The 26109-nt window shown below is 37.9% G+C and overlaps 1 protein-coding gene across 1 annotated transcript; it reads left to right on the top strand.

Moving 5' to 3' along the window:
• Window positions 1-1034: 1034 nt before the first annotated feature.
• Window positions 1035-25931, top strand: CAMK1G (calcium/calmodulin dependent protein kinase IG). Its single transcript, XM_063297446.1, has 11 exons — window positions 1035-1147; window positions 9131-9259; window positions 13166-13240; window positions 15131-15269; window positions 15599-15722; window positions 18151-18226; window positions 19945-20057; window positions 20918-20996; window positions 22185-22272; window positions 24319-24731; window positions 25806-25931. Exons 1-11 carry the CDS (start codon window positions 1056-1058, stop codon window positions 25894-25896), a joined length of 1419 nt encoding a protein of 472 aa, XP_063153516.1. The 5' UTR covers window positions 1035-1055; the 3' UTR covers window positions 25897-25931.
• The last annotated feature ends 178 nt before the right edge of the window (window positions 25932-26109 follow it).

Below are 26109 nucleotides of genomic sequence, written 5' to 3'. Positions count from 1 at the left end.
ATTTGCAATTATGTAATCAGTCTGTTTCTGTATGTGTTAGCTCTGAATTCTAGTGGTAGACTATTAAATTAGATGAGCAATAAGATTCTGCAATCTTTAGAAGCAACTATAAACTACAATCATTACTGCCTAATGAGTGTGTTAGCATCTAATATCCCTGAGTTTTACATTTGGTGTAAAATGTGGGTCAATCCTAATAAAAATCGCAGCCTAATTATTATGGCACATTTTATTGCAATTGAAAGGGAAAGGTAATGGAATTTAGATTTTCTATGTGATTTCCAGACTAGCTTTACTAAGGTAATTGTTCAGATTCTAGTGCTAAGTGCATCAGTCTAATGTCTTTTATGATGTCAGTCCTATATTCTTTGTCACAATGAATAACAAGAATCAGCCATCTAGAATAATGCTAGAAATTATTTTATCATCAATTCTAAAATAATTCTATTTCAAAACTTGCAAATCAACACTGTTGTCTAAAGTCTCTGAATCACCAGATCTAAATTTTCACATTCCAATATACAGAATATTCCAGAGGGACATTTCTGGCTCTCAATAAGAGTTGGAAGCTCAGATGACAAGCCTTCTTTTTACGATTTAAATTTTCACAGTGCTGAAAACCCTCCTGGGGCTTACAGTGAATCTTCCCAAGTGTTAGGAAATGCTGCCCATTATCACAAGGAGAGTAGTTGGGGCCCTCAAAGAAGAATAGGAGTGTTTGCCAGGGAAAGATAATGTCAGTATTGTTTTACTCCAGTATGTAGTTTACAAAAAAAATACCAAGCATGGATTGTAACCAGGAGATCAAATTGTAGAAATTAGCAGAAATGGGGTAGCCGGTGGCATCACAACACTTAGGAACCCACAATTTCTTAGAGATGCAGCAGATTCTTTTCTACTGGTCTACAGGTTATATTAAAATCTGCTAAAGATGCCAGAAATCTGCCACAGAAAAATGTGAGAACTTCATGGGTTACCATTAATAATTGTTTAGAATATTCTTCTTCAACCATTACTATATCCTATCAGAAATTTCAACTTCAACTCTGGAGAAGATGGGCTGCGAACAAGAGGATGAGGGCACTTCCTGGAAGAAGCAGACTACCAATATCAGAAAAACATTCATTTTCATGGAAGCACTTGGATCGTAAGTGTTTGTTGTTCCTTTTAATTTTTATTATTCAAAGCATTTCATTCCCAGCCTTTCCAAAGCTCCAGGCCACTTTCAGAAGCACCTAAAAAGCAGAGGTTACTACACAAACCAATTAAAACAACTGATAAGCATGACAGAACCAACAGCAGAGTCACTGGGCCATAATATTCATTCTGAAGCCAGAAGTAAATTTTGTATTTTCTCTTCAAAACTTCGCAAGAGTAAAGGAGCTTTGGACCCTTTGGGGAAGATTCTTCTTCACAGAAGGTTGTTTCATCTCAGATATGTCTTCACCTCACATGGTGCTCACACAGGGAATGGGGACCCGTTCGCAGGATGTGAGATACAGTTGGTCTCATGTGAAAAGGTAGATGGGGCAGCAAAGGCTGTAAAGGAAAGGGAGAGGACCTGTAGCTTTCCAGATCTTGCTAGTCTCCAGTTAGTGTTAGACCTTACCAGCCTGGCCAGTATTCAGGCATGATGGCAATTACAATTGTATCCAGTCCAAAAGTGTAAGAAGGCAGCAATGTGGAGAGGACAAAAGAAGGTCCACTGTGCTTCATGCTACAATAAACAGCACCCTGTCACCATTCCCCTCTCTTCTACCTGCATTAGTCTCCCATGGCAAATGAAATAGAGTCTTGTGGCACTTTAAAATGAATATATTTTGATGCTTCTGATGAAATATATTGTGATCCATGGCAGCTTATGCAAGAGTAAATGTATTAGTCTTTAAGATGTCATAAAGGTGCTTTTCTTTCTCTTTATTAATACAGTTTTCCAGCACATTAGTGTCCATGGTTATTAGGTTGCTTCCCCTTCTGCTTCCTTTAAGAATGACTACGTTAGCTCTTAAGCATGTGTGGTTGGGAGATTAATCTTTCTCCCCCAGAAATGGTTTATTTCTGAAATTCACCTCACTCACCAACACAAGAATTTTGTTTTTTTTAAAAATAGTCCATTGGCTCTGCAGTTGGTCTCTTGATTATGATTACATAGCTGAACGGTCAAAAGATTCTCCTTCACACTTTGCATCCACTCTAATTCTCTCTTGGCATTTAAGTGACTTCAATATTGTATTATAAATGTCATTTTTCTCCTCCCTGAAGCCAATGAGGGGTCTGAGCATCCCGTCAATTAGCTCTTTCTGCCAATTCTCATTTGATCATAATGGACTTTTAAAAGCATTCCATTCACTGTATGACTTAACGTTTTCCCAAAAGTTTATTTTTATGAACAGTCCAAAGAATGACTCAAAATATTTTTTTTAAATACTTCAGCTCTATTTAATTCATCAGTTATTTACAGCTCTAATCAGAACACATTTCTGAAATGTTGGGGGTTACTTTGGAAGAATCAGTGTGGTGTATTGATTAAGATACTGTAGCAGCACCCGGAAGACCCATGTTTAATCCATCCTCAGCCATAGAAATTCCCTGGGTGACTTTGGGCCAGCGTCACTCTCTCTCAGCTGAACTTACCTCACAGGATTGTTCTTATGGGGAAAAGCAGGAGAAAGGAGGGGTATGCGTAGTGCCTTGAGCTCCAGTTTGAAAAGCAAGAAATGCATCCAACAAATGGATAGAATAAAAAATATATATCAGGAACAATTGGCATTTTAATTTGAAAAGGTGTCAACTACTTGATCAGTCTGATATTTTAGTATTTATTCTAAAATAGTCAAAACTAAAAGATTTAGTCTGGTTCACGTTTTCAGCTGACGCAATCTGAATTCACTTCCTTACCTAATATGCAGATCTGAACACTGAGAGAGAAGCCTAAGAGTGAGTTGTGACAGCTGGAAGTTCTCTCCAACTGTTTTGTAGTGTCCAGCAAGTAGGCCTACATAGGTGCTGTGGGGCTAAAAGTCCCAGCTTAAACTTGAGGAGAAGCACTAGGCACCATAGCCCAGCTATGCAGCTGGCTGTTATTATCCCAAGGAGGTGTGGAGGAGTCATGTTGTTTCATGTGTTCCCAGTGCATCTTTTGCTCTTCCCATTTCATGCCTCCATTCCATTCCATTCCTCTTTTGACAGTGATAAGAATTGAGCTAGTAGCTTTCAGAGAGGTACCAGCTTTAATGGCACCAAGGTCTGGTGCGATAGCTTTTTGCTCAGTTTATTAAGTCACTTCCCATGATCAAAACAGGCTGCCATTCTGTTTATGCTTATTCAAGAAAAGACCACTTTAAATTGGGGGGGGGGGCAACATTTTGAATAAAGATGCTTAAAGATCTGGTTGAATGGATGTAAACTCTGCCCACAATTAGTTGGGAGTAAGAGGGATTGAACATAGTGGCATCTACTTCTGAGCTATAAGATATTTGGCTAAATTGTACTTTTACATTCCCAATTAGACTGAGAAACAATACAACTATAAGTCTGCAAATTTCTCACAAACTGGATACACAGTCTGAAATGCCTGTGTTTCTTACTGCATGTTAGACTATGAAGAAACAGAATAGCCATTTATTTATTTATAATTTAAATTTATACTGGACATCCTTATGGCTGTGTTCACATTACACATTGAACATTAGCCAACAAGATTTTAACCTGATTTACTGTGTGAACCCAGGCAAAGTGTCATGTGGATAAATTGATGTTTTATTTGCTTTTTTATTTTTAGTCTCCACTTAGAGGAAGATTGCTGCTACAATGGCAAACATTGCTTCAACCCAGTTACTAATACCTTGTTCCATCAAATCTATCCCTTTATAGGAGTAGATAGATATAACAGAGCATAAGTAAATAAAGAAATTGTGCACACAATGCTTTGAGTAAAACAACCTCCTCTACCTGGAAAGTTCATATACGATAAAGCCAGCAAAATCCCACAGTTCAAATCTGCTTAATATATTTGTCAGATTTTCATTATTAATATAAATGAAGCTGGGGTTGTCAAGATTATTGGAACATTTGTTCTTTCAAACACTTAAGAAAACATGTCCATTCTAGTGTCAGCCTGCTTCACTCAGGCCTCCAAGCACAGACGTTCTTAGTCTGTGATGTATCCATGGTTAGTCAGCCTTGTCAATTAGAGTGATTATCCAGAGCCAGTATTCTGTAGTTTTGTACAGAAAAAAAGCTACAGAAAGCTTTTGTTTCCTTTGCACCAGCTTGTTGATTCAAGTGGTCTAAATGTGGCTGTAATTATCATAAACTGTTTAGGAATAAAACATGAAACAGATGCCAGTGCATCTGATCTGTGGGATGATGATTTCCTACTGTCTTCAGTTGTGAACTGCTACAAATTCTTATTCACTCCCCAATGCAACAGGAGTTTTATAGAGAAAAGTATAACTGAAATGTACAGATAAAAGAACTGAAAAAAGAAAAAAAACCCAAGAAGAAAAAATAAAATGGTATCAAAATGTTGGGAACATTATGCTAAATTATGTAGGTTGCTTTTTGTTGATTCTGTTGGATTCCCGCTTAGCTGATATAGGAACCAGGTTTCTATGGCTTATTCAACAAACATTGTTAAAAATTATTGCATAATGGTACATGCAAACCCACCTACAAAATACTCCCCCTATAATCAGTGGAACTTAATTTAGAACTTCATGAACTTTAGTCTCATTGATTCAGTGGGTCAATTCTAAGCATCACTAAGCCTGGCTCTTGTATATAAATGAGGTTAATTAAGAGTTTACGAGAGAAATTGCAACATATGTATTTGCAAAAAACAAAAATAAAATCCATGCCCTCAATTTTTTGAAAGTCTTTACTTACTTAAACTCTAGTTTAAGTAAAGGTAAAGGTTTCCCTTGACATTAAGCCCAGTCGTGTCTGACTCTAGGGGGCAGTGCTCATCTCCGTTTCAAAGCCGAAGAGCCGGCGTTTGTCCATAGACACTTCCGTGATCATGTGGCTGGCATAACTAAACGGAACGCTGTTACCTGCCCGCTGAAGCAGTACCTATTAATCTACTCACATTTGCATGTTTTCAAACTGCTAGGTTGGCAGGAGCTGGGACTAGCAATGGGAGCTCACCCCGTCACGCGGATTCAAACCGCCGACCTCCCAATCGGCAAGCTCAGCAGTTTAACCCGCAGTGCCACCGCGTCCCTCAAACTCTAGTTTACTTCTGCATATTTATGCTTCAAGTAGATATGAACAAGAATCAGGTGGAATGAATAGGAAATGAGATAGAGGGATAACAAATGGGATAATATCCAGATTACTGTGTTTTACAGTTTGTTTCTGCATCCAGTATCTCTAAGGACTTTGAATAAGGTAGAGTATCTACAAATGCTACATAGCTTGCTATTAACATAAAATAAATACGCCTTGGAGAAACTGTTGCTACCCATTCCCCTAGAGAATGTCATGAATATCTTTGTAACATTATATAAGAATTATTGTACATTTATTCCCCCCAGCTGAAAGAAGTTATGAAAGAATTTGCTTAGGACTGGTAAGCCTTTTCGTCATTCCCCATGCACTACCACTGCAGTTCAACTTCTCAGTTGCTGAGAATGAATTTCCAGTGACCTGAAAAAAACACACAACTGTATTACTATTAGCTCTGTGCACAGTGCAGTCCAAGCAAAGCACTGATTCACAGCTTAAAACAGTTAAAAGTGACCTTTCTGCCCTAGAATGAAGAACAATGGAACATATCCTAACTGTTTTGAGTTAATAAAACGTCTATAAATCTTATTTTCCACTGTTCTTTGCTCTTCATACATTCTCTCCATTATGTGGGCTAATGACTGTTCCCTCATTCTGTACATTCCCCTAACTGCTTTTTTTAGTCTTCCTCTCTGCTTTTCAGTCTCTTTCTGTCTGGTTCTGCTGATTACATGTATTGACCTGGGTAGTCAAGATCTGTTTAGCTAAGGCTGGAAGTCTAAGACAAAGATTCTATCACTGATAGATTAAGTGGCCATTTTATATTCATTATCTTATGGAAATTTTTGATTAAGTCATAGTTACTAAATACACAATAAAAAACAATAATTTGCACCTTATAAACCATAGTCACCACTTCTTACTCCTGCAAATTGTGTTTCCACCAAAATCTTTAAATGATATTAAACATTGTCACTGGATCTGTACCCCAGGCTGTTCCTTCAGATGGTATTGTTGTTGATATTGTTAGATGCTTGCTAAATTGAATTTTAGACAATTCATAATAGATAATTTTAGATAATTACATTTTGTTAAACATATCCAGTAGCCTTTCCCCAACTTAGAAATTTGACAGGTTTCTGGACATGTTAAATTAATATATACATACAGTATGATTTTGCAACAAAGCAAAATAAAATAGTTGAAAAAAAATCTGACAACTAATGCTGATTCTTTAATATTTATTGAAACCCAAGATTTTGTCCTATTTAGATGAGAGAGAGAGAGAGAGAGAGAGAGAGAGATGACAGATAGATAGATAGACAGATATTGTAGATATAAAAATGAGTATAGAATAAAATATATACTCCTAAATGCTCAGTAGTGAAGTTAACACAAAACTTCAAAATTCTAAAATCAAGTAGTATATCTTAAATATGCTCAGGCATTTTAAACAATATGGAATTGTAACTCTAAAAAAATCAAGTCCTGTGCATTTCTAAATTGTCTGAATGAGTTTGAACTTACTGCTTAGAAAATCTGAAGATTTTTTTTTCTTACAAAGCAATATTAAAGGAATTTTTAAATTTCCACAGTGGAAATCCATTGTATGAGACAGCCACCCTGTAATAAACCCACTTTTCATACTTATACACTGATGTTCTCCATTTTAGCTCTCCCTTACATATAATTTTGCAAAGCAAATACAGGCAGTACAAAATACTCAGATATGCATCAGTGTTACTTGATGGTACATAATTGTTTTCTTTATTTTCTCTGTTTGCTTCTGAGAACACTGGGCTATAATTCTATTTACTGCATAAAATGGAAAGTTATATTCACTATTAAACAGTCAAGCTCATAAATATTTGTCATTATGAGTTGGGTGGCCTTATAAATTTGATTTATTAATCATTAAATAAATATTCCTTTTGGTATCCTAAATTGACAAAAGACTTGTGAGGAAGGCCAGACAGAAACTTTTAGGATGTTGTCATAGTGAACAGTAGCCAACTGCTGTAATAAAAGTGTCAGAATCTTTGTCATCATACTGTATATAGGTTTGTGGTATAGATATAACTGTAGTTTCAAGTTACAATTCATTCCAGAGTTGATGAGATGTAAAACAGACCTATTTAAGCCCAGGAAACCCAGCCTAATTTAAACCTTACTGATTTGAGTGGGTTTCTTCTAAGTATAAATAATTCTGGATTTTCTTTAACACAATGAAAGCTATAAACACTCCAATAATAATAATGACCATCTTAGCTTAAACTTCATCCTTTTCTTTCTTGGCATATTTTGCTAGGAAATGCTGTTAAAAGCTAGAAGACTTTGTTCCTCAAATATCTTTCATTATATAATTTTTTTCTCTTTACTTCCTACCAACAAAACAAGGTTGCCTAGTATGAGAAATGGCCTTTCTATCTATCTGAAAACCTGAGACCCAAAATGGGACTGCAATGACAGAATGTTGTAAACAACATTTGTAATGCCTTTTTTTCCTTTGTTTTCTTTTCCTGAGTTGCATTCTTCTCAAAGTCTCTTATTTGGGAGGCTGAACAAGTGAACAAAACCATTTCAGGGCTTTGTTGTTGTGGCTGTAATTCTGGTTGCACAAGATGAAGAGAATTTGTCCCTGTGAGAAATCAAAGTGTTTCCTAGAATCTCCTGCCTTAGTACTGCAGCCAACAAGGGAAATGACTTTGTCATACCTTTTGTGCAAAGGTATATATAATCCTACTTATTCTTCATACATTATAACTTGACAGTTAATATAATGATGTTCAGAAAGAGTAGTCCCTACCTTGTTCTGTGATTTTTTCTACATTAGTGGTTGAATGGTACAGTGAAATATTTAAGAGCATGGCCTGCTGATTTGTAAAAATAATCAGGCTCTTTGCTTGCCAGGTGAATGCCCAGATCTTACCATCCATATAGTGTCATGAGTGCCGTTGAGCTGAAGACATCAGCGCAATGGCACACATGACAATAGCAAGGAAACAGGGGAAGGGGCTCAAGATAAGTAGCCATCAACTCACAAAGACTGAAGGACAAGAAACAATGGCTAAACGGATCGCGAGGCACACCCAAGCTGTTAGCGCTAACGCAACGGAGATCGCCCAGCTGACAGCAATCACCGGAGGAATAGAGAAACCGATGATGGGCGATCCCGGAACGCCAGCAGGGCCTCGCAACCCCTCACCTACCGGCAGGACAACGTGTTGGACAAAGGGGGGTGACGTAACCGCGAGTGAGGGGGCGCTGACCGGCGCGGGGTATTTAAACCCCGCACCGGCGCGCTCCTGTCACTCTCAGCTTTTTTCCTATACTGTACCTACACCGTGAATAAATCAGAGCCTGTTCCACAGAACCAGTGTCTGAGCATCATTCAGAGGTAGGCAGCGCATGACATATAGTCAATTCCCATGCCCATGAAATATAGAGCAACACAAGGAAGAGGCTAGCCATATCTGTGTAAAACTCACAGGTTGCAGAGGGTTAGATGTGAATTAGGTGCCATCCACAACTTTATCAATTCAACTCTCCATTCTGGGTTTATATATTCCAATAATACATTACCAAGAACTAAGGTGTTGTTATACAATTGCTACCTTTTAGCCCACGTACTTATCTTTTTTCCATGCTACGTTTTCTCTCTACGTCACCATTACACAATAAATAGAACTTGAAACCCCACTGGCAACTTATCCAATTAATACCTTTGAATTTGCAGCCAAATCCCTGGATCTAATTAGTAATGCCATCTGCTTCTGAAAGTAGTGTTAACATATTACTATCTTCTTTGTGGGCTATTTTATGTGGCAGCATTTTATATCTGAACAGTTAAGCCAACCACAGCAATACAATGCCCAACCTTTCACCTTTGCTTTCCTCACAGAGGGGCCTTTTCAGAAGTTTTCCTGGTGAAGCACAGAATCACTGGCAAGCTTTTTGCTTTGAAGTGCATTAAAAAGTCACCAGCTACCCAGGACAGCAACCTGGAGAATGAAATAGCTGTGCTGAAGAAGTAAGTACAGTTGGGAATGCATGACAAAGTTCAATGTTTCTTCCAAAAGTCCTCAACAGGGCCACAAGTTACTCATTTTAGGGCAGTTGAAAGGGCAATAAACTAAAGACTGTCTCATCTGGACAGAAGGCTTCACAGATGAAACATCAATGTTCTCTTTCTGATTTAATTCACTAAAGCAGGGAATTCCCCATGCCAGCTGGGGAATTCTGGGAGTTGAAGTCCACGCATCTTAAAGTTGCAAAGGTTGAGAAACATTGCACTAAAAGAATTAATGTTTAAATGATTTCTTTTCTCTGTTCTACCTATATATGTATTAGAGACAGAAGCATAACAGAATAGCATCTGAAATTTAAATAAAACTGCAGCTCCAAAGCAACTTTGAGCTAGCACAGAATACCAGGCAAAAAAGAATATGTTATTGCTATGACTAACAACTTAACATAGTGCAGCCCTTTATGTGGTGATCAAGTGGAGCCTCTGATAGCACCAGTGCTCTTGAGACTGAACACTACAGGATATTAAACAGACTTAAGAGTTCATGAAGTCCCAAACTGAAACTATAACCAATCTCTACAATTTGGTCAGCAATAATTGAGGCGAGTGGTATGCAGGGCAAACAAATAATCCATTAACAGTCATTCACTACAATCTTCAGTCTACAGGTTAACACAGATATCTTCAGCGAACACATCTTAATAATGCTGAGCAATGGGCATACAATCCAGTGCAGACTGCAAGGGCAATAGAAAAGACAAGCAGAAAGATCAGAAAAACAGCTGGAGGAAATCAAGAGGCATTTACTGTAAATGGGAGGAAAAGGAGAGGATGTTCAAGGAAAGGTGCGGGAAAGCAGTCGATGAGAGGCAGCTCATATAAATAAAGTACACACAGAGTTCATTTAGAGATGGAGAAAGCAGAGAAATAAAAAGATGAATGTACTGTGAAACTTTTCGACAAGGCAAAAGAAGGTGACAGGCTTAAAGGCTTAACGTTATGCCTTCTTACTATAACAAAGAAGGCAAGGTGTTTAAAAGATGGAACATTACACACACATATGCACACATATATACGCTGGGAGGAGCAGATTTAAGCTGATTTCCTAACAATATTCTTTTCTTCCAAGGAATACTTTGTAGGGGCTAAAACTGGTGAGGCAGAAACCAGTGATTCCCAGGCTAGAGAGGACTGTTATGTAAATATAATAACAGCTTACCCAAGGCCACTAAACATCTCTTAACTTGGAAGGGCAGGAGAAAGAAATGCTGAGTTGTAAATGCTTGAGCAAAGATGCACAAACGCTTTAGCTTCTTTGCCCTACAGCAGCAATAAACTGTTGTGTTAAGCTTCATTCTTGTCTGCAATGAGGACCCTAACTAACTGAGTCATGTCTAGGAGTCTCCTGCCAAGTCCAGCTGAAGCTTGGCAAACTGAGCTTTGTAAGTTGTAGGTCTAAAAATGAATGTTTAACATTTTCCTCATATTGTATCAGATGGTTTTTGAATGGAGGGAGATCTGTAACAGTTAAATTAGTATACAGTTACATGTTATGTAGTGTAAATCAGCCAAAGAGACAGAAGGGGTCCCTTTTCTCTGATCCCTTCTTTCCTAGCATCATTTTTTTTTCTTCACGGAGATTATTTCATCTCAGCTGAGAAAGTAAGTATGTCACTCTTTTCTCATTTGGCAATAAACCCCATCCCAACTTCTGAAATAATACTGGTGTCCTATGTTACGATGGCAATAAATCCAAACAATATTGTGTCTGTTGTTCAGCTACTTAGAAATGAATAGGCACAAAGTAGTAGTAGTTTACAAATGAGGGCTACTGGACATGAATGCTAAATAAAACTGTGCACTCAGAGGAGTATTGTACCAAAATCAGTCTTCCAATTTTGCTAAAATAAATACATAATTTCCTTCTCTTTTACTACAGGTAGTCATCACTTAACAACCATTCATTCAGCAACCATTCAAAGTTACAATGGTGCTGAACGAGTGGTACTTATGACCATTCCTTGCACTTATGACCATTGCAGCATTCCTGTGGTCACGTGATCAAAATTCAGGTGCTTGTCGGCCTGCATGCATTTCATTTGCGACCTTCCCTGCTGGCTTCCAACAAGCAAAGTCAACGGGAAAGCCAGCAGGAAGTCACTAGAACCAGTTACGTGAAGTCCTTGCTTAATTATCTGCACAGTCCTTGCTTAAATGCCATCAAAAGCTGTCATAATCACTTGGGCTCTTTGGTTAATTACTGCATCACTCAGCAATTGAGTTTCTGATCCCAATTAGGGTTAAGTGAGGACCACCTATATCTCGTTCTCAAAGCCCTTCAGATTTGGGGGTGATACTTTAAGCTTAACTTATTACTGCAAGGTGACAGCAGGAGAAGCTTTTGTTATGTTTTCTGTTACCCATCATTTCTTTGGTCTATAGACTCCATGGCTGCCCTCACTTCCTGATTCAAAAAAACTACAGGGAGGAATTTCTTTAGGATATTTTCCCTTTGGATGAAACGTGGGAAATCATGCAGGCTGCAGACTCTAGGGAGAGTATCTTGTGAAATATTCAGACACTTTCTTCCCTAAAGCAACTGCAAGTATCCTTCATCCCACCCATTTTCTGTTCCTTTCAAATAATTTTTGAAAGTGACTTCTCTACCATCAAAGTGAATGGGAATGGTTGAAAAACTGCAGAAAAATAATTTGGTGCTGCACTAGTTCAGAGACAGAATTGGTGGGATGATTATATGATAGAAACAAGAAATGGGAAGATATTTATACCATGCCTTTGAAATCCCTTTATTTATTTAACATATGTATTTACCCACCAATCTACCCAAGGAATTTTGGCAGGAAGCAGAAATTAAAACAAAAAAACCCTACTGTAGACAGCCACAGAGATGACATTGGAGCATATATGCAGAAACAGTTATGAGAACAAAAACATGTGTTAAGCCTGGGAAGCAGAAATAAATAAGAAAGTGAGAAAGAAGCTCAGACTGGCTCCACCCTAATTCATTGAGATATAAAAGAGAGGGAAAGGAAAGATACTGTGACTATAGTCTTGGGCAGCCTGTTTCCTGGCCTACAAACACCAACAATACAAATCCATTAAGAAAAAAAAACAGGTTGAAGGGCCTAAAAATCACATTATCAACTCATCAAATAAACCATATCCATACCAGAACTCCATCAACATCCCAGCTCCAGTGCCTGGTGGAAGAGTCAGATCTTCACAGCATTCTGAAAGGCCAACAGTTTTGGGGCTGTCTGAATTTTATGAGGAGACTATTCCACAAAGCAGGCCCATGGCAGAGAAGGCATGCTTCCTAGAGCCCACTGGGTGATACTGCTTAACCGATGAGACCCAGAGCATGTCCACTGTTCCAGATCTAGTAGGACAGGCAGAAACATCAGGGATAGGATGAATTTTATGAATTTTAATTTTATAATTGGAAATTGTGATTTATGTAGACCTTCATTCTGATCCCTCAAGTATAATGTTTACATTATTCTGAAAGCAACAGAAAGAAAATGAGAATAATTTTTACTCAAAGAAAAATAAAATATTTTAAGAAAGCTATACTAGTAAGCTCTCTTAAACCTTGTCTCCTTCAGAATAGTGTACAGAACATAAGAAAAAATCTAGCCCACATGCTTCCAGAAATAGTACAATTTCTGTATAAGAAAAAACATGTTTTGTAATGTTCTTCCTTTTTTTTTTCCATGAGTGTATTGCAAGCAGTAGTGGGAAGCTGGATCTCTGAGCCGAAATATGTGTTTTGTTCCTCAAATGAAAGTATCAGAGTAAAATCTGAATGAAAAACTTCTTGCACAAAGGAGGGACGAATGCCAGCTTGCTTTTTTAATGATCTGTATCACATTCTGTCTTTGGTTGCAGAATAAAGCATGACAACATAGTAACTCTTGAGGATATTTATGAAAGCACCACCCACTATTATCTGGTAATGCAGCTGTAAGTATCCACACATACATTTTGTAAGCAACAAACATTCCAGAATTCCCAGCCAAGCGTCAGTGGCTTCTGAGAAACATAGCCCAACATACTTGGATCACATTAGGTTGTAGAAGGTTATATTAAATAGTCCTGTAACCTTGTGGGAATGCTTTTGTTTTTTATGGGAGCATTGCAAACATCTCTATTGTTATGTTTAAACTAAGGATGGCAGCCATAGAGATGCAGACCAACTCAAAGGTCTTTACTGTGATATCAGCACAGTCCCTCTGTGTTTTAAGTACACAGTACTTAAGTGTGACAGCAGTAGTGTAAGGTAAAGCCACAGAAATGTGGAGCACTATTGTAACAATTTAAAAGTAGCAGACTTTTAATGAATCAGACTACTGGATATTGTTGATCTGATGGGTTTTTTTCTGATTTCTTAGGCCCTATCATAGTTCAACAGTGAAAAGATCTAAGAGAGGTTCTGCTTTCTATCTTTCTTTCTTGGAATTCTTTTTAACTTCCTTATTTTATTTATAGTTTATTAATCCAAATTATTATTGTATACTTTCTGCTTGTTCTCCCCCCTTTGAAGTACCACAAGAGCTCAAGCAGTTGAAGATTCTCTCTCTCTCTCTCTCTCTCTCTCTCTCTCTCTTTCTTTCTCCCTCTTCCCCCAAAATTGTTCAAATTGTTCCTCCAGGATAAATTTACCAAGGCAAATCTTGCAATCCCTTACATACAGTGTGTGTGTGTGTGTGTGTGTGTGTATTCAACCTCATTCACTTTAATGAGGCATAGATAAGACTGCAGTCTAACCCATCTAGCCTTGTAATAAAGAAACAATATTCTCTTGGTTGGGGTCATTTTAAAAATGTATTCACCCATATATGTGAATAAAGCCACACAAGCAGTTTCCTTCTTTCTGTCTATAATAGTTTGTTCAGATGTTGTAAAGAGTAAAGAAAAAAGTTATTGCTGGTAACAGGAAAAGGAGCTAGAAGAGAAATGAGAAGAACGTGGTATCTAATTTGTTCAATGGGTGGCCAATAATGAATATTAAGAATTATGCAACATAACATCTGTGAGTGGGAGGATTTCTGCACAGTCGGCAGATGGATCCTAAACAAAAGTATCATGGCCCATTTCACTCACATTCAAAAGAGGAAAGAATTAATGAGAAAATATCTAACTTATATATGCTGAGCATTAAAAAAGGGAAAATAGGTTTGCTTATCAGCAATAAACCAGACTCTGTATTCAAAGCTGAATTGGAAGTAGATTCATCTAATGAAGATATTTCCTGCTAATTATATACTAGTAAATTGCATCATGGAAGGCCAGAAGGAACTTCTTTATATGCCAGATTTAATGAAAACACATTCTAGTCATTTGGAGACAGGCACAAGTACAGCATGGTCTAAGGCATATTGGGTTTAATATGCCTTGTCTTGTGTTATAAGCAATCCATTTTTCTTTGGAGATCCAAGTGTGATGCAGATCCAAAGGGCAGCACTTGCAGTTTCTTTCTAGCTGAGGCTTCAAATTGTTTAATGGTGAAATTCAGAATTAAAATGAATGTGTTTATTTATGTCATGATTCCATGTATAAAATGGGTGTTATGGCTTGTACTAAAGCTTTACAGCAGTATTTTTTCCAACCTGAGAATCAGAAGTGCCTAAGCAACAGTTCCTATTACTACGAATTAGAGTCTGGGTTTATAATCCCTTTCAGATTACAAACAAAGCAAATTAGAGATGCAAAACTTCCCAGTGTTACCAATAAACACATTTATTTGGCGTGGCACCATGTATAAATTAACACAGAAGATGGAACATAGAGAAGTTAAACCAAACAGATTCCCTCTACATCGGCACATAATCCAAACTGAATTTTCTTCCGCAGAGTGTCTGGAGGAGAATTATTTGACCGTATTTTAGAACGAGGTGTTTACACTGAGAAGGATGCTAGTATTGTAATTCAGCAAGTCCTGAGAGCAGTTCATTATCTTCATGAAAATGGGATAGTCCATCGAGATCTAAAGGTATTTTCCTTTTATGATCTATATTTAGGCACCAGCGTATTTTAACTATAAGTCATGCAAGCATCCATGAATTTGTAATGAGTTTTTTTAAATCACACCCACCTCCTAATATGCAGAGTTGGGAAGAATATTGTCAGTAGAATATTGCACTTTATGTTATTCCTTTCTGAAAATACATTTATTGCACTTTCTATTCCCCAACTTCAGACCAACTATATATACAACTAATGAAAATGGCACATTTTGGTCTTGGTATTTCTAGATTCATTACAGCAATGTTATCTGCCGGAGATTGAATGTCAGATAATTAATTTTCATTTTATCCATAGCCTGAAAATTTGCTCTACCTAACTCCAGAAGAGGACTCCAAAATCATGATAACTGATTTTGGTTTGTCTAAAATGGAACAGAATGGCATCATGTCTACAGCATGTGGAACTCCGGGATATGTTGGTAAATAAGAAAATGGAAATAATTTGTTTTTTATAGTAATTTTATTAAAGATTATGATTTACAACAATAAAAACTAATACAGACTAAAGAAAAAAGAAAAATAGAAAAATAGAAGGTGAAAAAAAGAAAAAATAGAAAAAGAAAAAATAAGAATATAGTAAAGAAAAAGAAAAGAAATATATAAAGAAATGACTTTCCCCTTCATCACAAGTATAAACAATTTTAGTAACATATCACCTTCTCTTAAAATACAACAAATGATCTCTTCTTCCCATAACCCATCTCTTACCTATAAACAAATCTTTAAAGCCTCGTTGTTCAGTCATGATCAGCAAAAGTCTATTAAGGATTACCAGAGATAACAATCTACCTATTTTAACCTTGATCAAATAAATCAGCTTTATATTCCTTCCTTTTACTTTTAACAGTCTTGATCTTTAATCCCTTCAAATCCCTAGAACTTGATTTCTTTTCATTTTTCTTCATCCCTTCTCACAAAATTCTTCAAAGCTTTAACAAGCCTCTTTTGTAAATCCAATATAGGAAAATTATCCAGGTCACTCTCTTGGTTTATTTGTATATACCTTTTAATTATTAAAACATCAGCCTTTTGCATGCCTAGTACAACACTTTTTCCATGTCATTCTTGTAGTCTGTCATTTTTAAATCCACTTTCAAATCAGTCTCAATTACGTCAGGTGAAACTTGTTCCTCTTCCATAGCATCTTCTAAACACAGTCTATCTATACAGGCAGACACTCTTAAAATTAACTTCGGGGTCCATTGTTCAAAAATATCCTTCAATATGTCCAATATTAAAATATTTTGCTACATTCTATATTAGTAAGTCAAGCGTGAATGTTCATCTTCTTTAATTGTAAACTTTAGTTCCCACTTGTTCCCTCTAGTGTCCAATTGTTAAGGTTTTATCTAATGTTTTTTTTTTTTAAGAATTCAAGATGAAAACATTTTCCCATGGGAAGGATTATTCTTATTTCAAATTTATCTAGACCCTTAGTCCATTTGTAACTTTCTAAAATCAAACTTTTAATCGCCCTTTTGCTGTTTATTCAAGAAAAAAAATAGTTTTTAAACTTCTATTTAAAACTTCTTTCACTAAGAATTGAAGGAAATTTGCCCAATGCTGTAAAATTTATCAATGCAAAGGATCCTAACAGCTGAGAAACAGTTTACAAGCAATTTCTGAAAGTGATTAGAAAAGGAAGTATGTGAACCCAGTGTCCTTTTAAAGGCGCCAACCGTGGTTTGAGCAAAATGGCTATTACCTCGTCTCTCAGAGCTCTAAACCCACCAAAGACAACTGTCTTGCAGTCTCCTCATGAGGAGCAGCTGTCTGGAGCACTTGTGGGCAATCTCAAGTCCTCTCCTTGTCAGGAGAGGAATTACGAAGAGCTGGTCTACTCACTGGCTTTTTGCGGAGCCATCTTCAGTTCACCATTTCTTCCCGAAAGTTGAAAATGGAAATAAGTTGTGATTTGGACCATGTGCGATGACAACATTCATAATCTCTATTCGTAAATTTGTCTGAATATGAGTAAACATAAGGAGGATATTGAGTGTCTAGCCATTTTCAAATGTACTCTTCTCTCTGTATATCAGTTATGTAAAATGAAATAGCTGAATCTTTAAGCTGTAGACAAAATGTTGACAGTGTCCCCATTCTCAGTGTATTGTTCTCAGTATCTAAATGCATGGAGAGAGGGAATGAAATCATAACTACTAAATGCCAGGAAAAATCAGCCATCCTTTCCAGAATCCCATTGCATACAACTGTATATGCAGATGGAATTCCCCATGTGATTGGGAGAGATCATAAAACACTTATGTTCCTTCTCATATACAATTGTACATCCAAGGATTCTTGCAAGCATTGTTATGAATGCATAGAAGTTAAACGTAAGTGATTTGCAGCCACTCACTCCGCATGTTTAGACAATATCTGAAGAGATCCATTGATACCCATTGATTATAGTTAAATTCTGCCTTATATAAATATGCATAAGTTGGAGTTTTTCTCCATAGGATCACAGTTATTACATGGACCACTGATTAAAATAAAACTTGTTCAGAATCCATAAGATGTATGAATATGTACTCTATAAGGCTATCTCAATAAATTACAATTTGAACAAATATCACATCGCCCTATATTCCACAGCTAGTCTCTCTCTTTCTCTCTCTCTCTCTCTCTCTCTCTCTCTCTCATATTCTTTCCCCTATATTGTCCTCCTCAGCCTTTCCAGAGTAAGCAACTTGTGCCATTGCTGGTCAAGCATGCTATTTTTTTCTTTCTTTTATGCCCTGCTACACAGAAATAATTATTGAGCTAATGTAGAGTTAGTTAATTTTTAAGAGATCAGTTGGTTATATTATTGGTAATTTGGGTTTTGTTGTTTGTTCACTGCAGCTCCAGAGGTGTTAGAACAAAAGCCATACAGTAACGCTGTGGATTGCTGGTCAATTGGAGTTATTACCTACATCCTGTAAGATAAACTGTGAACTTAAGTACAGCAAACTTGCCAATATCCTTCAAAGGTTTATTGACAGCATGTTAAACTCAGATAAAAAGTAGAAAGCATTAGCCATTTGTGGCCCACTAAGAGCCAAAAGAAAACAATGACTACTCTTCACTGCATTTTAATATCTTCTACTTGGTTGCATTTTTTTTTGTAACAAGTTTTAGGTTATATGGTCTCTTGGGGGTGGTGGGGAGGGAGGACAGCTTTTCTACCTGAAGCTGGCTTTTCAGTTATGGCCATTTCTGGATGGGGATTGTCCAGCCAGAGCAACCCATGTGCTGGTAACCTCAGGGCTGAATTATTGCAAGCTAGTCCCATTAGGTTTACCCTTAAATTTCTGGCTGCCACAAAATACTGGTTGCTAAATGTTGAGACCAACAGTGGTTGTTTCTCCCAAGTCAAATTCAACCATGAAGTTTTTATACTGCTTAGAACCTGAATATCTGTTGGAGCCTCTTCTGCCTTATGTGGCATCTTGGAACCAATTTAGTATAGATGCTACATTCTGAGAAAGGGTGTTTTTGGTATACATATTCCAACAATGGAATTCCTCATTCTCCCCTCCCCCCTCCATTGAGTCATATTCAGTATTTAGCTTGGCAAATTTTCAGTACTAGCTGAAGACCTATCTACTGTATTTGTTCAGATCTTTGGTTAAAACTGTTGTTGCGGTTCCTATTTGTCATAATTTTTCTGGTTGTTGCACCCTATGCTGATTTTAAAAACTGGTTTCAAATATAGGAATTTTGGAAGGTTTCCTTCTATGAAAAGGTTCTATTGTAAATTTCTCCATTGTAAACTAGAGGAATTTGTTTATATACCATTTATAATCCAATATATTATAAATATCATGGATGGGTGGATGGATGGATGGATGGATGGACGGACGATGGACAGACAGCCTGGTTATTTCTTTGTTTTGTTTATGTCTGCATTGTGAAAGCGCTTGCTTTTCAAATAACCTTGGCAGAGAATTATGCAAGCTAAGAAACTGCCAACAGGCAGTGCATCAGGCATATGCACTGATGCCTGTCATAAACACTGTTAATTTGATAAACTAATCGAGTTAACTGATTAACACCAGCTACACCAAGTTGCAGAACTGAAGAGAAAGGGCCTCTTGGTTCAAGGAAGAGCCATGGTCGGGGGTGGGGGTGGAGGTTGGTTTCAGAAGTTAGCGAGGATGTCAGCTTTCCCTGGCTGAGAGCTTTCAGGTGCATCATTGACTACAACTCCCATCAACCCCAGCTAGATTGGTCATGCTGGATGAGAATAATCCAATAAATCTGGAAGGTATTAGTTTGAAGATGGCTGTTACAAGAATTTATTCTAATTTGTGATGAGCACTGAATCTGGCTTAGAATTAAAATATCATCTATACAGTCTTTATACATTTTATTCAAAAGCCACTGTTCTTTCTTCTCTGGAGCATAATTATGTTTGGGTAGGATATTGAAACTTGCCTCTCCCACTGGCAACTGACATCCAGTATGAGCTCCTGAAACCTCTCACCGTCTTTTATAATATTAGACTGTAGCCAGAATGAGTTATGTATAGTTCACAGGTAGCATTGCCCTATATTAGATATCTAATTAGATATTGATTAGCCTTGTTTAATTTACACAGAAAAGGAATATATATGACATTTGTCTTTCTCTCTCTTTTTTTCCAATCTACTTTAGCCTGTGTGGATACCCTCCTTTCTATGAAGAAACAGAGTCCAAATTGTTTGAGAAAATCAAAGAAGGATACTTCGAATTTGAATCTCCATTTTGGGATGATATCTCTGAATCAGGTATTTTTCAGTCTGACAAAATCTCTGCTAGAATTATGTTTCCCTTCTGGATTCCTACTACAGATGAGTATGTAATTAGGCAGCTTTCAGTAGTCAACCATTTTTTAAAAGTATGTGTTCACTGATTTCAGGAAACTGCTCTAATTTCTGATAACTGCTCCACCATGTTTTTGATAGGTGACATCCTTGAGTGTGTCTGTGTGGCTGAGCAGGGGAGAAAAGATGTTGCAAGCGTGTGGGGGATTTTCACTGATATTGTATCCTGTTGAAGCATTGTGAAGGTGCAGATATTCTTTCAGAATCTGCAGCACAATTAATCATCTGTTGATTGCTATCAGATTTATCCTTGCTTCTAATAGATTTTACTTGAATAATTGTAAATAAATAGATACCATGAATCTTAAGTACTCCCTCTTTAATACCAGATCCAGAACTGCTTACCACTTGGTAAGTTTTTAATAATACACACATGATTTGGAACTCATTCACATCTTTTTATATTGTCTAGAGGTGCATGTCATCAGTTTGATCCTTATTACTAAAACCTAATGCAAAGTGAAATGCATTGAGCCTTTCTATTAATGCTGTGCTACTTTACTGGGTGAAATTGATTTATATACAGTATTTCAATTGACAATTCAAAATATATAGGACCAACTATGAGTTCCACTATCTGCTGAGCACTAGGCTGGGGAAAGTTCGTGTGTGTGTGTGTGTGTTCATACATATGCATGGGCACATAAAAACATATAGAGCAATAGAGCACATGGAGCAATGAATCCTATGGCAGATTGGTTTTGGCTTCTGGCATCTGTGCTAAAACCTTTCTCTGTTTCTCTCTTTTCATTCCTTTTAAACAGCCAAAGATTTCATTTGTCATTTACTGGCGAAGAATCCAAATAAGAGATTTACCTGTGAGAAAGCCCTCAGGCATCCATGGTGAGAAGAACAACGTTATTGCATATTTTTTTTTAAGTGCAATTCTGTGATACAGTAATGTATTCACATGGCATTAGCATTAGATCATAAAATATAATTGTCTTCTCTGAAATTTTTGTTTGAATGAACAATGGACAATAAGAACAATGGACAATATTAACAGGAAGCTATCGTATGCTTTTCTAAACCACCCAAAGTATTGTAAACTGCCCAGAGTCACTGCATACAAGTTGGGTGGTCAAGAAGTTCAATCAATCAATAAATGTGCTTTTACTAAAATTACAAGTGCTATGATTATGTAAGTGATAACATGGCAGTAAGTGATGATTCCCCACCCATTGCAGGCAGCCATAATAGTTCAGTTAACTAATTTATAGTTTTAATATATAGTAAATAGAACTTCTGGCTTTTATAGTAGACCTTCTCAAGTTAGAAACTGCCCTGAGCAAGATACAGACGTCACTCATGACTGAAGAGAGAAGTGAAATAGAAAGTAGAAAGGAAAAATGGGCTTTGACATATTCTGAGGTTACCAAAGATGGACACAGAACTAAGGAGATTCTGCAAAAAGCTGAGAAGGAGATCCATCAGTATTATTTGAGCCAGGATCTTGGCTCAGATTAAACAGTTCAGGAAGAATCAGCCTATACAAAATCATAACCTTTAGAAAGAAACTTGCATCTGACATAGTAACTGTTCTTAGAACTGTGCAAAGCTTCAAAGGGGTGGCTCACTTTAGCAATGCTTTGAGTAATGCTGTTTTACAAAGTAGGGCAGACCCTTCCCGCACACCACTTCTAACAGCAAAACCACCCAGAGTCACTCTGGTGGGAGGACATGGGCAGTGACAAGTTTGATGAATAAAATAAAACACCCATTTATTTTACTTTGCCTTACTTTTGAGGCCTCCTCTAACTTCCAGCAGCACATGCAAAAAGTTCTTCTGATTCCTGGAACTGCAGGTGAAGGCTTCAAGGTGACACAAGTCACCCCATCAAGCACGGTCAGGTTGTCTCTTCAGCTCAACTAGAACTGCCTTGGCTCTGCAGCTCAAAGTACCTTGTTGAGGCAAACCCAAACCACTTTGTACACAGAAAGACATCAGCTAAAAATTACAAGAATGAAATATGCCTCACTCACAAACACCATCTGTTTACAGGCCTGTTTTATATCTTACTTCATTTGCAGGATTGATGGAAACACAGCCCTCTACTGTGACATCTATCCATCTATCAGTGTACAGATCCAAAAAAATTTTGCAAAAAGCAAGTGGAAGGTAAGTCACTTGATGTGGTTGTCCCAGGATTTTATGCTCTGGTGCTCACCTACCAGTAGCATGGAAATTAGATTTCCCAACAGAACCTCTCAGTCCCAAAATCCCATTAAATACTACCCAGGTAGCTAAGGGTTTAATATGGTTTTGAGTCTGTCATATAGTACAAAGTATAAAATGAATTTCCTCAGAAATTTCCTCAGAAACAGAATTATTTGGCAATTTGTTATATAAAGGGAAGCAGATAGAAAGGGCTGCCATCAGTTTCAAAAGACCTATTTCCCTTGGGAAAATTTATGAGGTCTTTATTGTATAATTTAGACTACAGGAATGGGTGGGTGACCGGGACTTTGAACTATATGGCTCCTATGTGCCCTGTACCTGTGTGCTGATCTCAGAGTGCACCTTGGTTTACTGAGGAATTCTGGGAGATGATACACCAGAAGAGACACATGGAGTAACATCATAGGAAGACTCAGGGTGAGTCTAACCAAACTTGGTAAGAGCCCATATTAGGGGTTACTTTGTGACAATAAGGGCAGTGAAATGTCAGTATTTCTCTGCCCCTATTGCATCCACTTATAGCCATCTAGCAGGCCTGTTTAGGGTAACTCAGTCCCTATTATGTAGGAACAGGCCACTAGACCATCTGCGGTGAGTGAGGAATAATCTGGCTATCTGGTGGATAAAGTCAGTCAGATCCATTCCAACTTGCTCTCTGTTTGGGCAGGTCTGGTGGAGGTGCCTCATTTATGGTGTAATTTAGGATGAGTTTGAATTGGTGAGGGTTGAGGAAGTAAACAAGATTCTCTACACTGTTGGCTCAGCCATCTGTGTGCTAGATCTGAATCCTTCCTAGGTTGTCAATAAAAGTAGTTTCAGCCTTCCTGTGGAGTTGATTTCATGGTGTGGTCTTCCTAGTGGAGCTGACAACAGCCTTGGTCATGCTTGTAGATGACCCGTGGTAGAACTGGGATGGAGGTATCCTTCCTTCAGGGCCAGTCCCAATCAGTGTTGGTTGTGAGGGAGAAGTTGCTCCCTAGGCCACTCCTCTGTGGGGTGCCACAGGGCTCTCTTTCCTCTCCTTTTCAATATCTACAGGAAATCACCAGTTTGGGGTTCAGCATAATCAGTACATGGTGTTACCCAATTATATCTTTCAAATCCAGGCTGGTCAAGTGAGGCTGTCAGAGGCCTGTCCCAGTGCCAGGAGGCTGTGTGGGTGGGGAGGAGCCATCTCTGACTCAATCCTACCAAGACCGAGGAGCTGTGGGTATTAAGGCCATCTGTGTCCAGGGATATTCCTCTCTCACCTTGGATGGGGTTGCACTTCCCTATTCAAGGGTGGTGGACAACTGGGGTTCTTCATGGACTTACAGTACCTGCTTGATAAGGTGGCAGCTATAGCCAGGAAGTCCTTTGCACAGCTTCATCTGATGTGTCAGCTGTACTTTTTCCTGGATAAGGAGGCCTTTTGGAAAGTCACTCATGCCTTACTCATTTCACAGCTTAATATTGCAATGTGTTCTGCATGGGGCTGCCCTCAAAGACCACTTGAAAGCTTCATGTGGTCCAGAAGACAGTGGTATGGGGAATTATGGGCATGCCTTAGGATGCCCATGTGACACCTCTGCTCTGTAAGCTGCACTGGTTTCCAGTTTGCTTCTGGATGTGATTGAAGGTGCTGGTTATGAAGCCCAACATGGTATAGAACCTTGTTATTTAAGAGACTGCCTATCTCCTGTCGCCTATAGACTTGAATTGCCATAAACTGGTAGCTTACTGTCAAATTTCCAAGGTCTCTAAAAGGTCACCAAAAAAAACCCACACACATAGCTGCTTATAGTTTGTGCACCATGGACTGTCTACCATTGTTTTACTGTATATTATTCTCAAACATTCGTAAGAACTTGAGGCCTGCTTCCAGTATCTCCTGAGGGTAAATTTTTGGCAACAGCTTATGAACATACTCAGCATTCATCAGTCTGGTTCTGTAGAGAACTACAGGTTCATAACTCTCACAGATCTCATCATCTTCTCCTTTATTAGCAAGCCTTCAATGCTGCAGCTGTGGTCCATCACATGAAGAAACTCCACATGAATGGTCATCATGCAGATGACAATGTCAAAAGCCAAGTACAAGTACAAAAGACATCAAGACCTAATACATCATCAGTTATCAACCAGGAACAATCAAATCAAGATGCCAAGAATTTGATCCCTGTATTATCCTATCAGAATGCTTCAGATCTTCCTGGCCTACATGCCAAGATGACAGACAGCAAATGCTTAGATCACCTGGGTAGCACGGCAATCCATATGACTACTCTAACTACAGTAGACAGCCAGATCCATCCCAACAGATCCTTAGTTGGCTGCACTCCAGAATGTGGGACACATGAGAAAGTAAAGACAGCTTTTTGCTCAGAATCAGTACTAAACAAAAGAAGTGCCAAGACACAGTAAGTGTCCATTGGGATGGTCAAACTAAAGTTTCTAACTGCCAAGTAGAGATTACACTAGCTTTCCCTATCTAATGTTTCTAGCTGTTGGCTACACTACCTAGATGTTGTAGTAACTGGGGTGTCAAGATTTGGTGAACATTTGAGAAAGTTTGTCTAAGTCATGTGGCCTCTTGGTCATAGGAAAGGAGGAAGATGAAAAGCAAAAGTGGATTAGGGAAGGTGGCATTTTCTATTTCACTTATTTTGAAATGCATAATTTCCCTTTGTTCTACTTGTTCAGCCAAGGGAACTCATGATAACAACTGTTGTACATAACTAAATGAAAAATCAGGAACAATGAACATAGCAATACTAACAACAACAAACGTCATTATGGTCCAATTATTTTTAGACCAAAAATCTCAGGCCATTGGATGCTAGCTGGAGTTGACAGAAGGTAACAGTCCAATTGAACCTGAAAGAGTACCTTCCCAAAGCATAGGCTAAAATGAATTATGCTGACAGGTATACCTCAAAACCATGATTATGTGAAGCTCTATAGCTGCATTCAGCAATTCAGTGACAGCTGTATTATGATTTTACCTGTCCACATGAAAAGGCATGGAGGAAGCCAGGTCTGAATATACATTCCCACCTTTCCTTCATAATGTAGAATTTATATGGTACACATACAGTACCAGTGCATGCATGCATAGTGGAGGAAGATGCAGAAAGCCATATAGATGAGTAGCTCAATTTGCACTGCAGTAATGCTGTGAGTTCCACTGAACAGAATGGAGGTGCATCTTATGGAAGCTAGTTTGCATCACCTTTCTAAGCCACTAGTTAGAGCACGTACAGTATATAGGTTGCACACAAAGAATGCACTGAGAATAAATTTCCTACCAGGTTGTTTGATTCTCAAGTAATACCTGAGTGATAAAGAATGTATTTTTCAGTATACTGTGTGTGTGTGTATCTGTCTGTCTGTCTGTATAGTATCTCTTACCAGATAATATTGCATCTTCCACTAATTGAAGAAATTCAGTATTTTGTTTTGTTTTCCTTTCAATCTTCTCTTTCAAACTCAAGTCATTTCAACTCAGAAGTCCTTGTTCCAGTCAAAGCCACTAATCACACCTATTTTGGTACTGGGCAAACTGGTGTTTGTTTGATAATGTGATTGAAAAAACTGCCATAAGGATAATACACATACCTTTACAGGTAAGTATATGTGCGAAGATCCAGAGATTGCACCGGACTTTTCTAGTGAAAAATATTTTGTTTGGTATTAAAGTACTGCTAGCCTTGCATGATCTCCCAATTTTGCTGAGTACAGAGGGAATGTCCTCACTGCCACGTTAGGAATTTTGCTCATAGAAAAGCATGCCTTCAA

Source organism: Candoia aspera, chromosome 3 (assembly GCF_035149785.1).
Source record: "Candoia aspera isolate rCanAsp1 chromosome 3, rCanAsp1.hap2, whole genome shotgun sequence".
Taxonomy (NCBI): Eukaryota; Metazoa; Chordata; class Lepidosauria; order Squamata; family Boidae; genus Candoia; species Candoia aspera.
Note: the sequence above shows the minus strand (reverse complement) of the source record. Positions and strands in the feature narration are given on the sequence as shown.